This window comes from Alosa sapidissima, chromosome 24 (assembly GCF_018492685.1).
Source record: "Alosa sapidissima isolate fAloSap1 chromosome 24, fAloSap1.pri, whole genome shotgun sequence".
Taxonomy (NCBI): domain Eukaryota; kingdom Metazoa; phylum Chordata; class Actinopteri; order Clupeiformes; family Clupeidae; genus Alosa; species Alosa sapidissima.
Window position 1 is genome coordinate 7,128,223 of NC_055980.1, and position 11,355 is coordinate 7,139,577.

An 11,355-nucleotide genomic window follows, 5' to 3' on the forward strand; every position below is an offset into this window, starting at 1 on the left:
GTTGTCATTGGTTGGGGTCAGTGATGTAGGCGGGGTTATACTGGTATCGCTGCGCGCGTACTCATTTCCCGTTCTCAGACTAGGAGCACACCCGCGCAGGACGCTCATCTCCAGCGGAGCGCTAATTAATTCTCTTAAACCAATACTGTAACATTAAGTTGTGAACGGATTACCTTAGTTGCAAAAATGCTCTCAACGGTTATGAAACAACTTAAATCCCACCCGGCGGTAAGTAAGCAAGCCACTCGAATAAGAGGTTCTTAGATGGTTGGATGGTTGTCATCTCTTATAATGACATTGAGACGTGTCGGTATTGTATAGAATTTCCCTCTAGCGAGCGGCTAGTGGATTGGTCGCATCTCTTTCAACGTCAAAGTGGTGTATATGTGTAGATACAGGACTTATTTTATCTGGAATATTTTTGGTTCCTAATTGATCCTTTATCTTGTGTATATATCCCGATGCGTCTTACTATAAAGAAAATGTAGATATGTATGTACATAATGACATAGTTTAGGCCTGATGCAAGGTTTTTGACCTTGACATCCAAAATTGGATGTTGCCTATATCCTTAGTATTAATTAAGCTGTATGTCCTGTTCGAAATGGTAGGCTATACCATTAGTGCAATTGTTTGGTATTAATTATTTTTTTTTTAAACGTTTCTGATCTACACTCTACGTTTAGGCAGGTCGAGGCCCGTTGTGATGGTAGATCACAATCAGATATCGAAAATGAGATGAATTGGATAGCTCCAGTTACTGATTAAATTGCCTGATAATGGCGATCACATTTTCTCTATGTATACCTAATGTTACCATCATTATTATATCCTGCCTATAGCCTTCACAACATATATCAGGTTACTTTCACTTGTTCGTGGAACCGGCAATGTTTCTATAAGTCGAGCTGAAAATGGACTGGTGGTGAAACGGTAGACCTATTTTAATTTCTGGTTTTCAACTGAGTCGTGGTCTAATATTTATTGGCTTTCATGAAATGCTACATTAAATAACACAACTGAATTCTGTTCACATATGGGCGTCGTGTACGAGCATATAGCTTAGCTGCCATCCTTATAGGTCATATATGCACGTCGCCATACCATGACGCTTACAGTACATAAGGCAAGACTAATCTAACATGCTGCACCATTCACCGTCCACTCATGGCATGCAACTTGTATGCTACATGGTTAACTATAACAATATGGGATAGAAACGTACGCGTGGTCCAAGTAAATTAGGCCATTCTTTTCGAAATAGTCTGTGTGATATGTCATTTTTCAGATCGGTCTATATCACAGGCTACTATATAGCAGAGTAGACTAATGCAAACATACTCCACCTGTCATAATATGACGGTCACCAGAGGCTGTGGTATAAATACTTTAAGTCCTGATTAGGGAAATAGTAAAGCAAACAGGTAATTGAATGGTCCAGGTAAATAATTCTAGAACAGTAGAATTCTTTTTTCCTATCAGTGGAATGTCAGATCTATTCGTCCACCCTGACGCAAAAGGCGGTCACTGCGCAGAACATTGTACTTTGATTGTTTTGAGCTGGAGCCTCCGCTCATTCACCTAACACAGCCATGGATTTGGACTTGATACTGAAATGGTGTCCAGGCACTTGCTGTTCACATAGACTTATTTGGAATGACTCCAACATCATTTACCCATATGTTGGAGTGGGTAGGCTACATGTACGGTTCAGCTTTGACTGACTTGTGGCACGTGAGTTTAGGAGGCAGGTTTGTGCGGGAGGGGTCGTTCCCTCAAATGTTCTTCTCTCGCTCCCTCCTCAGTTGATCCCGCTCTTCGTTTTCATTGGCGGAGGAGCCGCCATGTCCATGATGTACCTAGGTCGCCTGGCATTGAAGAACCCCGAGTGCTCGTAAGCAGAATCACACACACTAGGCTACTCCAAATTTGATATGGATGTGCTTGTTTCTGTCTAAAAGATCTGTATAGCTTTGGTCTACTGTACTGGTAGTGTTGGCTGAGTGTTGTCTGATATTTGCACCACAGGTGGGACCGTACGAACAATCCAGAGCCCTGGAACAAAGTGGAACCGAACCACCAGTACAAAGTAAATATCAGTGCACCTGTCATGTCTGTTAGTAAGAGTTTGGAATTCTAAAAAAAAGTGTATTATGGCAGTACATCACCAGTGTCTGTTCGTTCTGGTGGAATGGAGGTGTTTGTAATGCACTTACATCTACTGTTATTCATTTGGATGATAAATACTACATATGCACAGTAACATGCATATCAAGCAACAACAGGCTCTGAAGCAAGGCTTTGAATGGGAAACACAATCAGAATACTGCAAAATTATTTGTGGTATTTCATAGGCTTAATTATTTAAAACTGTGATTGAGGTTGTATACTCAAAGTTAAGCTAACAGATCAGATTCAAATAGGTTGAATGCAGCCTCATTATAACAAGATATCTTACATAGCACTAACAGACAGGAGGGCACTTGAAATCATGGTATGGAAGGCTGTGTTAGCAAATAGGATTAGAGTAAGATCGCAGTTGTTGGAGACGAGGTGATTATCTTGGTAGAGATGTTCAGTAATACCCCTAAGCTTACCATGGATGCTGAATCTGTGTGTTCACAGATGTTCACAGTGAACATGGACTACTCCAAGCTGAAGAAGGACAGGCCTGACTTCTAAACGCTGGAGGGCTGGAGTCTCTAACAGCACCCCCTACTGCACAGGAGCCTGATGCTTTCTTCATCACAGACATGCTGAAATCATACCACTGGTCGATATCATTTCTGGGAGAAGAGGACTATCACAGCCATTTTGCCTTGGAGGTCACAGTCAACACACACACACACACACACATGCATTCAGTCAATAGTCTACACACACACAGACACACACACACATACTCATGCATTATCATCAGATACCAATCGCTACCTATGTTTATCCATTCTCCTCTCGCTGGTTGTCTTTCCCAGTCAAATGAAATCAGACAGCCTCCTACATGTTATAATGGGAAAAGCTCTTTGTGTGCTTTTGATTGATTGTGACTTTTATTTAATTTTAACATTATTAATGTAAATTGTCTTTCGCAAATAAATGCACATTAAGAATATATGTAAAGAAAAGTATTTTAATCATCCCTGGTTTCGTGTGAGTGACTGGGGCTTTGGGTTTGTATCTGGTCAGCATTGCCATGTGATGACAGTCATCATTACATTAAGCAGACACTTCTTGACCAAAGTGACTTACATATGTCAGCTATATTACAAGGGATCACATTGTCCGTGGAGCAACTTGGGGTTAATTGCCTTGCTCAACAGTGGAAGCTGGGATTTGAACCGACAACTTTCAGGCTACTGCACGCTAGCCCAGCTCCTTAACCACTACACTACCACCGCCTACGAGGTGGTCAAAAGTCTGTTAAAAAAAGACTGTTAAAAGTCTTGTGACACCCTGTTCACCCAGCAACTGAGTGACATCATAATCTAACAGCAAAAGATCCCGAGGGGATTGTTTCCATGTTTGTTTTCATTAATACATTTTAAGAGATCTGCAGATAATAAAGGGATTTCATAACAGTACAGTCCTGTATATAAACACATGCAAACATAAAAAAAGTAAAGGTAACAAATAAAAGTCATCAGCCACATCACTGCTGTACAGAAGTGAAGAGTTAAATAGTTGTATGGCCATTGGTAGGAATGACCCTCAGGAACACATTTGGGAAGATTAGCCTACCACTGAAGGTTCTCGTCTGCTCAGAAAGTCTATCATTTAGGTGTTCTCTAGAAAGCTGAAGTGCACTCCAATATATTTATAAGAGTGCACTACCTCCACATCCACTCCACTGATCAAGATGGGTCAAACTGGGCTTTTGTCCACTACCAGCTCCTTCATCTTGTTAACGGTTAGCTCCAGATGATTCGGGCTGCACGACTCAACAAACTTCTCTCTCAGATCTCTGTATTCTGTTTCATGTTGCCCATTAATGTATCCTACAATGGCTGAGTCATCAGAAAACATATGGAGGTGGCATGTTTTAGAAGTCAGATGTCTACAGGGAGAACAGGAGGGGAGAGAGGACTGTCCCCTGAGGGGGCCCTGTGCTGCCCAAGACTGTCTCTGGCAGACCTCTCTCTAGAGTCCCATACTGAGGTCTGTTGGTCAGACCTCTCTCTAGAGTCCCATACTGAGGTCTGTCTGTTGGTCAGGTAGTTTGTTATCGCATGCCTCTGCGCTTGTCCACCACGAGGCAGAATGGTGTTGAAGGCATTAGAAAAGTAAAAAAATGTAAAGAAAATGGTGACTCTCACAGTGCTCCCTGCTTTGTCAAGATGGAAGTGAGCTCAGTGGAGCAGGTACAGTATATGATGACATCTTCCACTCTGATGTTTTCCAGATTAGCAAACTGGTCTTCTGGTGTGAAAGGATTAACCTCTCCAGGGTCCTCATCACGTGTGATGTTAACGGTACTGGCTCGTAGTCAGTGAAGACCTCGGGGTGCCCCTTCTTAGGCACAGGGTCCAGGCATGATGTCTGCCACTCAAACTAGGCAAAGCAGCAGGCCCTGAGCGGAGTGAGTGCGGAGGTGCTCAAGGGTTGTGCTGCACAGCTCTGTGGAATCTTTCAACACATCCTTAATCTGAGCGTGAGGCTAGGTAGGGTTCCGTCTCTGTCTCCAGTCTAGCTGCCTTTTCACCCAGTCAGCTGTGATATTTGGAAGGAGTCACTGTGGTGGTGGAGGAACAGTTACAGGTTTAGGGACCAGAGAACGGCTGTAGGAGCGCTGGGTGGTGATTTGGGAGGTCTGACCAGAGGAGGAGCAAAAGAGTTGAGCAAATCAGTTTAAAAGCAAATTGAACTTGTCCATCTTGGCCATCTTGTCCTCACTCATACAGCTGGTGGTCTCATTATAGCCAGTGATTATCCTCATCCGTTACATAACACACATGACACTTTCATTAGGCCTACTATTTTCAGACTAAAAATTTAGCTTTACATACCGAGTAACACATTATAACAACTGGTAGTAAAAGAAATGATAGCCAAGCTTTTCCAAATATTGAAAATGTCTTGTTGGACATTTAACATAATCCTGGTGTAGGTAATTCTCTGTGACCTGTATATCGTCTCAATGTAACTGATGGAGTGTTGATTGAAGACAGTCTGCATCACACCAAACTGTTTATGTGGTGATTTAATTTGCCTACAGATGTTGACATGGTTTAGCCAGCTGCTTGATCTATGAAGTCTGTGCTCTGGCCTTCCTCTTAATCGTCATCCATTAGAGAGCAGCACAGACATCAGCCAATGACATGCTGGGTAATATTGAAGACTAATTTGATGGGATTGACTGATCTATTTAGCCATATAACACGCTATAATAATACATACTGTGTAAATAAATACCCTTGGTTATCCTATGCATAAAAACTAGTTGTTCAGACACTAAAATCAAGGCTAAATGAAACCACTAGGGGGAGCCACGGTCATGAAATTACTTAGCAAATTCCGTCTTCATGCATTTTCTTTTGACCGATCTTTGCTTTCACTTTTCTTTCATGAAACTGTAAGTATAACCAGCCTCGCTTACTAAATAAACAGCATAGCCGTCAGATGTGGGTATTTCATTTAAATGCATAGGCATTTTCTAAACATTCTAAGTGAAACGAATTTTCTCTTGACAATGGCCTGGCCTGAAAAAAAGCCTGAAGAGAAAGTGGTTGGCTCGGACTGCGTAACGTTCAGGTGGAGGGACAGAGGTGAAAAGGCCTCCATTTCAGAAATACAAATTTGATCTAATAGGCTAGAGGTCACGTTTGGAGGGGAGCGCAAGGGGCAACATTAATGTGACCAAGCGCAAATTAAATCCACCTTCATCAGTCACAATTAACTGGACATCAAGCCAACCAGACACGCTTGGCTAAAAGATTAGAAAATACTCCCTCCCCCGCCCACACACACTCACACACATATACACACACACACACACTCTTTCTTTCATTAGCCTCAAATATTATTCATTGCAGTTTTTCCCCTTGCTGCTTAATCAAGTGTTTATTAGCCTAGTCAACATGCATGCCATTTTCCCCAACACAGAATAGCCTATTAAACCACATTAATCAGCAGATGTAAAAGTATATTGCTTGGTGAGAAAAAATTATCTCATAGTTTGCCATTATCCCATAGTTTGGGGTTATCAATCAATTAAACGATTCCTCCCCATTGTGAGAAAAGGAGTGGGCTAGGCCTCTACCATACCTGCTGAGGGGGAAAAAACAGCTTATGCTGATAGCTGGTTTAGATGGTCTTAGATGGTTTCATACCAGCTCTTGATGGTCTTTGATGGTTTAGCTCGCTGGTCGAGACACCAGCTGGACATCCTGGTGTGACCCTCTTACCAAGCTGTACCTTAAGTTGGTCTACCATCAAGCTGGTCTAACCATCTCAAGTCATGCAAAATCATACATTGAAACAGCTTGACCATTAGGCTATATCCGTTTTTTTCCAGCAGAGATATAGCTCTATTGTAGGCTCAAATTTCCACATAAGTCAGCAGTGAAGAACATAGTAGCCAAGTTGTGACTGTTTTTAGTTTTGGCCAGGTTGTTGAGTTTGATTCAGTGGAATACACCATGGGGATCATGGCAGTCATAATTGTGTGATTATTGTGTTCACCCAAAATAGATTCACAATTTCTACGGTAATAGCTGATGTAATACACTCATGAAAACATAATTTTGAATACTATAGGCCTATTCCATTTTTGTCAATGCACTTGAACTCCTACACACTGTAGCTTTAAACATCCGTGTAGCATTAGCAGAAGCACCCTAATGAGTGGTCAATTTCTGACTATCCCAAGTGTTATGGATGTTTGGGTACATATAGACCCAGGTGTGCACACCCAGATGGTACAGTAGGTGGTAAAGAATCTGGGTAAAACATTTACCTCCTTGAATGATGGCAAATCACCTTGATGGAGATCATGTGATTGAAGCCATCACTGTTGGTCATTGGCTCCTTATTTTCAGACTCATTTCAAGCCCACTCAGCTCTGCTTCCTTTCGTTCTGTCTCTCCTGGGCTGGCTTCACACAGTCTGCTCTTTTAAAATGTGCTCATCATGATGAAGCATGTCAGAAATGAGCACAAATATGGCCACGCTTGCCCACTCTTCCCTGTATGTTCAGCCAATGGCTTTCTGTCCTCGTTCAATCCCAGCCTTCTTAAGGAATCGGGGTTGTGTTACAAGTTTCAACTTTGCAAAAATGGTTTAATCATTCATCATATTCTAATCATTTTTTGTATCATTATCATATCTAGTCCACATTGACCCATGGTTGTCTATAGGCACTGATGTCATTGTGTGCATGATGACACACATTCATGCATGGTAACCAGGGGAAGGGTGTTCCAGGTGACTAACCCTGATTAAACAACCTTCTAAAAAAGGAAGAGTCCTATAGCTCATTCTACTAGCAAAACATATAATTAGCAAACATTATTACACATTTCCAATAACACTTTCCCTGCTTTGTATCTGTCTTTTGTCTAATGAAGCATTCAGGTCCTTCACACTAAGTTATCACCTCTGATAGGTAAGCCATTTTGTAATCGTCGTCATATAGTGTTACATAATTATGCACATAAGCCAACATTATGGCAACTTCCCCTCAGCTTGCTCTGATTTGGGCCAAAGGGTTGAACACTTGAAATCCTCACAGCATATTACAAAACCATAAGTCCTCCTCACAGTGGCAATCACCGAGATTTCTCTTGAAGCAATTACACTGCTTTCCACGGCCAGCACACCCTTCGGCCTCCGCCTGGCTCCTCTCGCCCCTTGTGTCGGAGGGTTTTGCCATGCTGTATTGGGGTTTAAAAGGCACACTGCACACACACACACCACTCTAAGCCTCGCCAAATCCCCATTCCTGTGGAGTCTGGCCGCCATGGCGCTGTCGACTGGGACGCGCTGGCCCCGCCGAGATGATCGCTGCGCTGGAAATCAATAGCTCATACCTGGCTCCGAAATTGAGTTTTTAGGGGAGCAGAGGAATTCCACGTACAAGGGCAGAATATAAAGCCCACAGCTCCCAGCAGAAGACCAGCGATCAATTCAAACACCCCAACCCCACCCCTCTCTCCCATACCCCCCCCACCACCTCCCGACTGCCCCCCTTACCAATTACAGCTCCCGGTGCTTCAGTTCCTGGGTTTGGGTCCCGGAGCGTGTGTGTGTGTGTGTGTGTGTGTGTGTGTGTGTGTATGTGTGTATGTGCGCCTCTCGCCACTAGCTTCTTTTTAAGCCATTTTTTTGTAATATTTTTTCCCCTCATCTCTACAAGACTGTCTGTAATTTTGGCCCAGAATTGATTTTTTTTGTTTCTTTTTTTTTTGAGTGCGGGGGACATTTTTTCCTCTCCTCTCTTTGTAGTGTAAAGCCAAACAGGACTTTTGATGTCAAATGCACTTTTTTCGTTATCTCTTTCTTTCTTTCACGGCCTCTTCCGTCTGTTTGTTCTGAGATGGTCTTGTGTTTCTGGATAAGGATGGTCTTTTGATCTGTAGCACGGCTGCAACCATCAAGGGAGCCGTGTTATTGTTTGGCAGCGTTTCAAACTCTTGAGTCTCCTGTCTCTGGCAGTTGCTTGCAGAGGAATATAACTCTATCATGGTTCTAATGCGGAACCTACAGAATGGGCGATTCAAGGACTGGTCCACCCCTGATCATGCTGTTCCTGAAACAGCAAACTGACAGTGTGTGAGCTTGTCACGCTCTGTCATCTTCAGCTCTCTGTTACGACTGTGATGGCTATAAATAAGACCAAAAAAACAAGACGCATCAATAGACATCAGCTACTTCACTTCAACATTAAACTTCACTCCTCTTACAATTATTGTATTAATTAATACAACATGCAAATTGAAAGCAACCTAAAAGTACTGTAAGTGCAATCAATGTATAGAGTTACTGAAAACCTCTGTAGTAATTTGGCAAGGATACAAGGTCTTAGTGAGATTATTGAATTAACATGGCAGTACAGTGTTGATGCACACTTATCCTGTTATCTCTCCTGTGACTATAACCACAAAGACTATACAGATCAAACAATAGAAATAAACTGTTTTCTATTTGGTATGCATTAAGGGTAAATACAATGAATAATAAACCCAGTGAACTTACAGATAAAGGAAGTCACTTCATTCATCATTTAGATATCCACATAAATGGCTGCTACTATACAATCATTACTACCACTACCACCACAACAACAACAATGCAGGGATCCAGTATAGTTGCTTTCTTTTGTGGAGTTATAGAGGGCACCTCATTGATTTAGGTTTGAGCCTGATCTTCTATGCCAAAACATGGGGCTGATTTAGGGGTTTTCCAAGATGGCGAATGAGAGGTGAGACTTGCCTGAAAGGTCTTTGGTGTCACCCAGCTACTGCTGTCTAGTTGCCTTGTGGAACTGCCAACTCAGCAGTTTTCCAGTTCACACTTGTTTTCGTATATGACTAGAATAGGAGCTATAGCAGAGACCTTGACAATCCAAAGTAAGTCGCTTGCAGAGGAATATAACTCTACCACATTAGTGTCACCTGAGGTTAACACCTAGAAAAGTCTTCTTGTGTGAAATTCTACACCTTTACATCCGCAGGAACCGTTCTCATTAAACAAATTTCTCTCAGTAGGCCTACCTGTGAATGGTTTCGAACCCACAACAATAATACCAGAAGCTAGTTTTCAGCAAACAAACTGCTGGGACATCATGCCTCTCAATGGTTCTATATGAGCAACCAGCACACAGCACTGTTCTGCCATCAGATCCATGGGTGGTAGTGTCTGTTGCTAGCATGTCTGTTGCTAGCAGGTCATTTGAGATTTTGGGGAGTGAGGTTTACTCACCGCACTGTTTTGTAGTATTCCCTGGCAGCCTTTACGTATGGAAATAACTTAATCCCTTTTTTAATCTCATTCTCTCATTCTCTCTGTCTCTCTCTAGCTCCCTCGCCCCCATCTTCCCCACATAGAAACACACAAACAAACATCTCATCTCTGTTCCCGTGTGTTGCACTAAAAGTTTGTGACAGGGGTATTGAGGAGGAGGGAGGAGAGATCACGTTCCCCCTCTGTTGCCCTGTGAGGCGTATGACACGTCAATTTCCAATTACTGTGCGCTTTGATCCCCCCCCCCCCCCATCTCCCCACCCCCAACGCCCCACGGTGCCTCACGACAGGAAGCGGTCACCTTGTCAACGCTGTGTCATAGGAAGCCCTCTGGTGGCCATGGTAACAGAACATTGACACATCCTTGTGGGGTGTATGGAGGCTGGAAGAAGAACTACAAACAGTCATTCAGTATACATGCTACTGAATTATTGAGACTCAGGTCTTTGCATGGCTCTCCTCCACCAAATGCAGAGCTGCCCAGCATGGGTATCCTGTTGCTACTGTGCTAATGATAGGTCTAATTGAAGTGATTAAAGGCTTTGATTGTAGCCGATCAGAGGTGGACAAAGTACACAATTCCTTTACACTGCGGGTGTCCCGCAGTCGGGACAATTATAGTGCCCCCCACCTCCCCCCAACATTCTAAATCAATTGTATGCACCATATTGCTATGTAGCATAGTGATATTATACACCATTATACACCGTACTTAGTTACTGTTCTCCCCTGTAGCCGATGCTGAGATGCATCTGGACTTAATCTCAGCTGAATCTCAATCTACACGAACAGAGGAGAAAAGCGAGAGAGGAGACGCACACACACACACACACACACACACATACACACACACACACACACACACTCTCTCTCACACACCTAAAAAAGCAAGAGTGACAGCTGCAGAAAGATGAAAACTTGAATTGTCTTTCTCGGGCCGTGTATGAGGTTGGCGATTTAAAAAAAAAAAAGATGAAAGGCAGAAGAGGAAATAAAAGAATAGTGAGCTGGTATGTGATCGGTGGCGACAGATTAAGAGATTGGTCTCTGTCAGAGAGATATCACCATGTCTCTGGCAGATTGGTCTCTGTCAGAGAGATATCACCATGTCTCTGGCAGATTGGTCTCTGTCAGAGAGATATCACCATGTCTCTGGCTCCACTCTTCCACTCTTCCCTTTCTCCTGCTAGGCCCTCTTTCTCTCTGTCAGGGTTCTCACCCATAACTATCTCTCTCACGCATCCTCTTTTAAAGCCTTCTCTCCAGTCCTCCACTGCTGCTGCTACACCCAACCCTCCCTCCCCCCTTTGTACTCTGTGGTTTCAGGACAACTGAACATCCTTCATTTTCTGGCATCGTTCGTCCTCTGTTTCACTTTGTTCTGCTTGTTTCTTCTTG

At 43.0% G+C, this 11,355-nt stretch overlaps 1 protein-coding gene across 1 annotated transcript; it reads left to right on the top strand.

The window, feature by feature from the left end:
• The first annotated feature begins 65 nt into the window (after nucleotides 1-65).
• ndufa4b (NDUFA4 mitochondrial complex associated b) lies at nucleotides 66-3,112 on the top strand. Its single transcript, XM_042082886.1, has 4 exons — nucleotides 66-228; nucleotides 1,806-1,894; nucleotides 2,029-2,089; nucleotides 2,626-3,112. The coding sequence occupies exons 1-4, from the start codon at nucleotides 187-189 to the stop codon at nucleotides 2,680-2,682; spliced, it is 249 nt and encodes an 82-aa protein (XP_041938820.1). The 5' UTR covers nucleotides 66-186; the 3' UTR covers nucleotides 2,683-3,112.
• The last annotated feature ends 8,243 nt before the right edge of the window (nucleotides 3,113-11,355 follow it).

Bases quoted from the DNA above. Each gene is read 5' to 3' on its own strand.
- ndufa4b (XM_042082886.1), top strand. From the start codon at position 187: ATGCTCTCAACGGTTATGAAACAACTTAAATCCCACCCGGCG. The intron at 229-1,805 runs GTAAGTAAGCAA...CTCCCTCCTCAG, and splicing joins AACTTAAATCCCACCCGGCG to TTGATCCCGCTCTTCGTTTT. The intron at 1,895-2,028 runs GTAAGCAGAATC...TTTGCACCACAG, and splicing joins TTGAAGAACCCCGAGTGCTC to GTGGGACCGTACGAACAATC.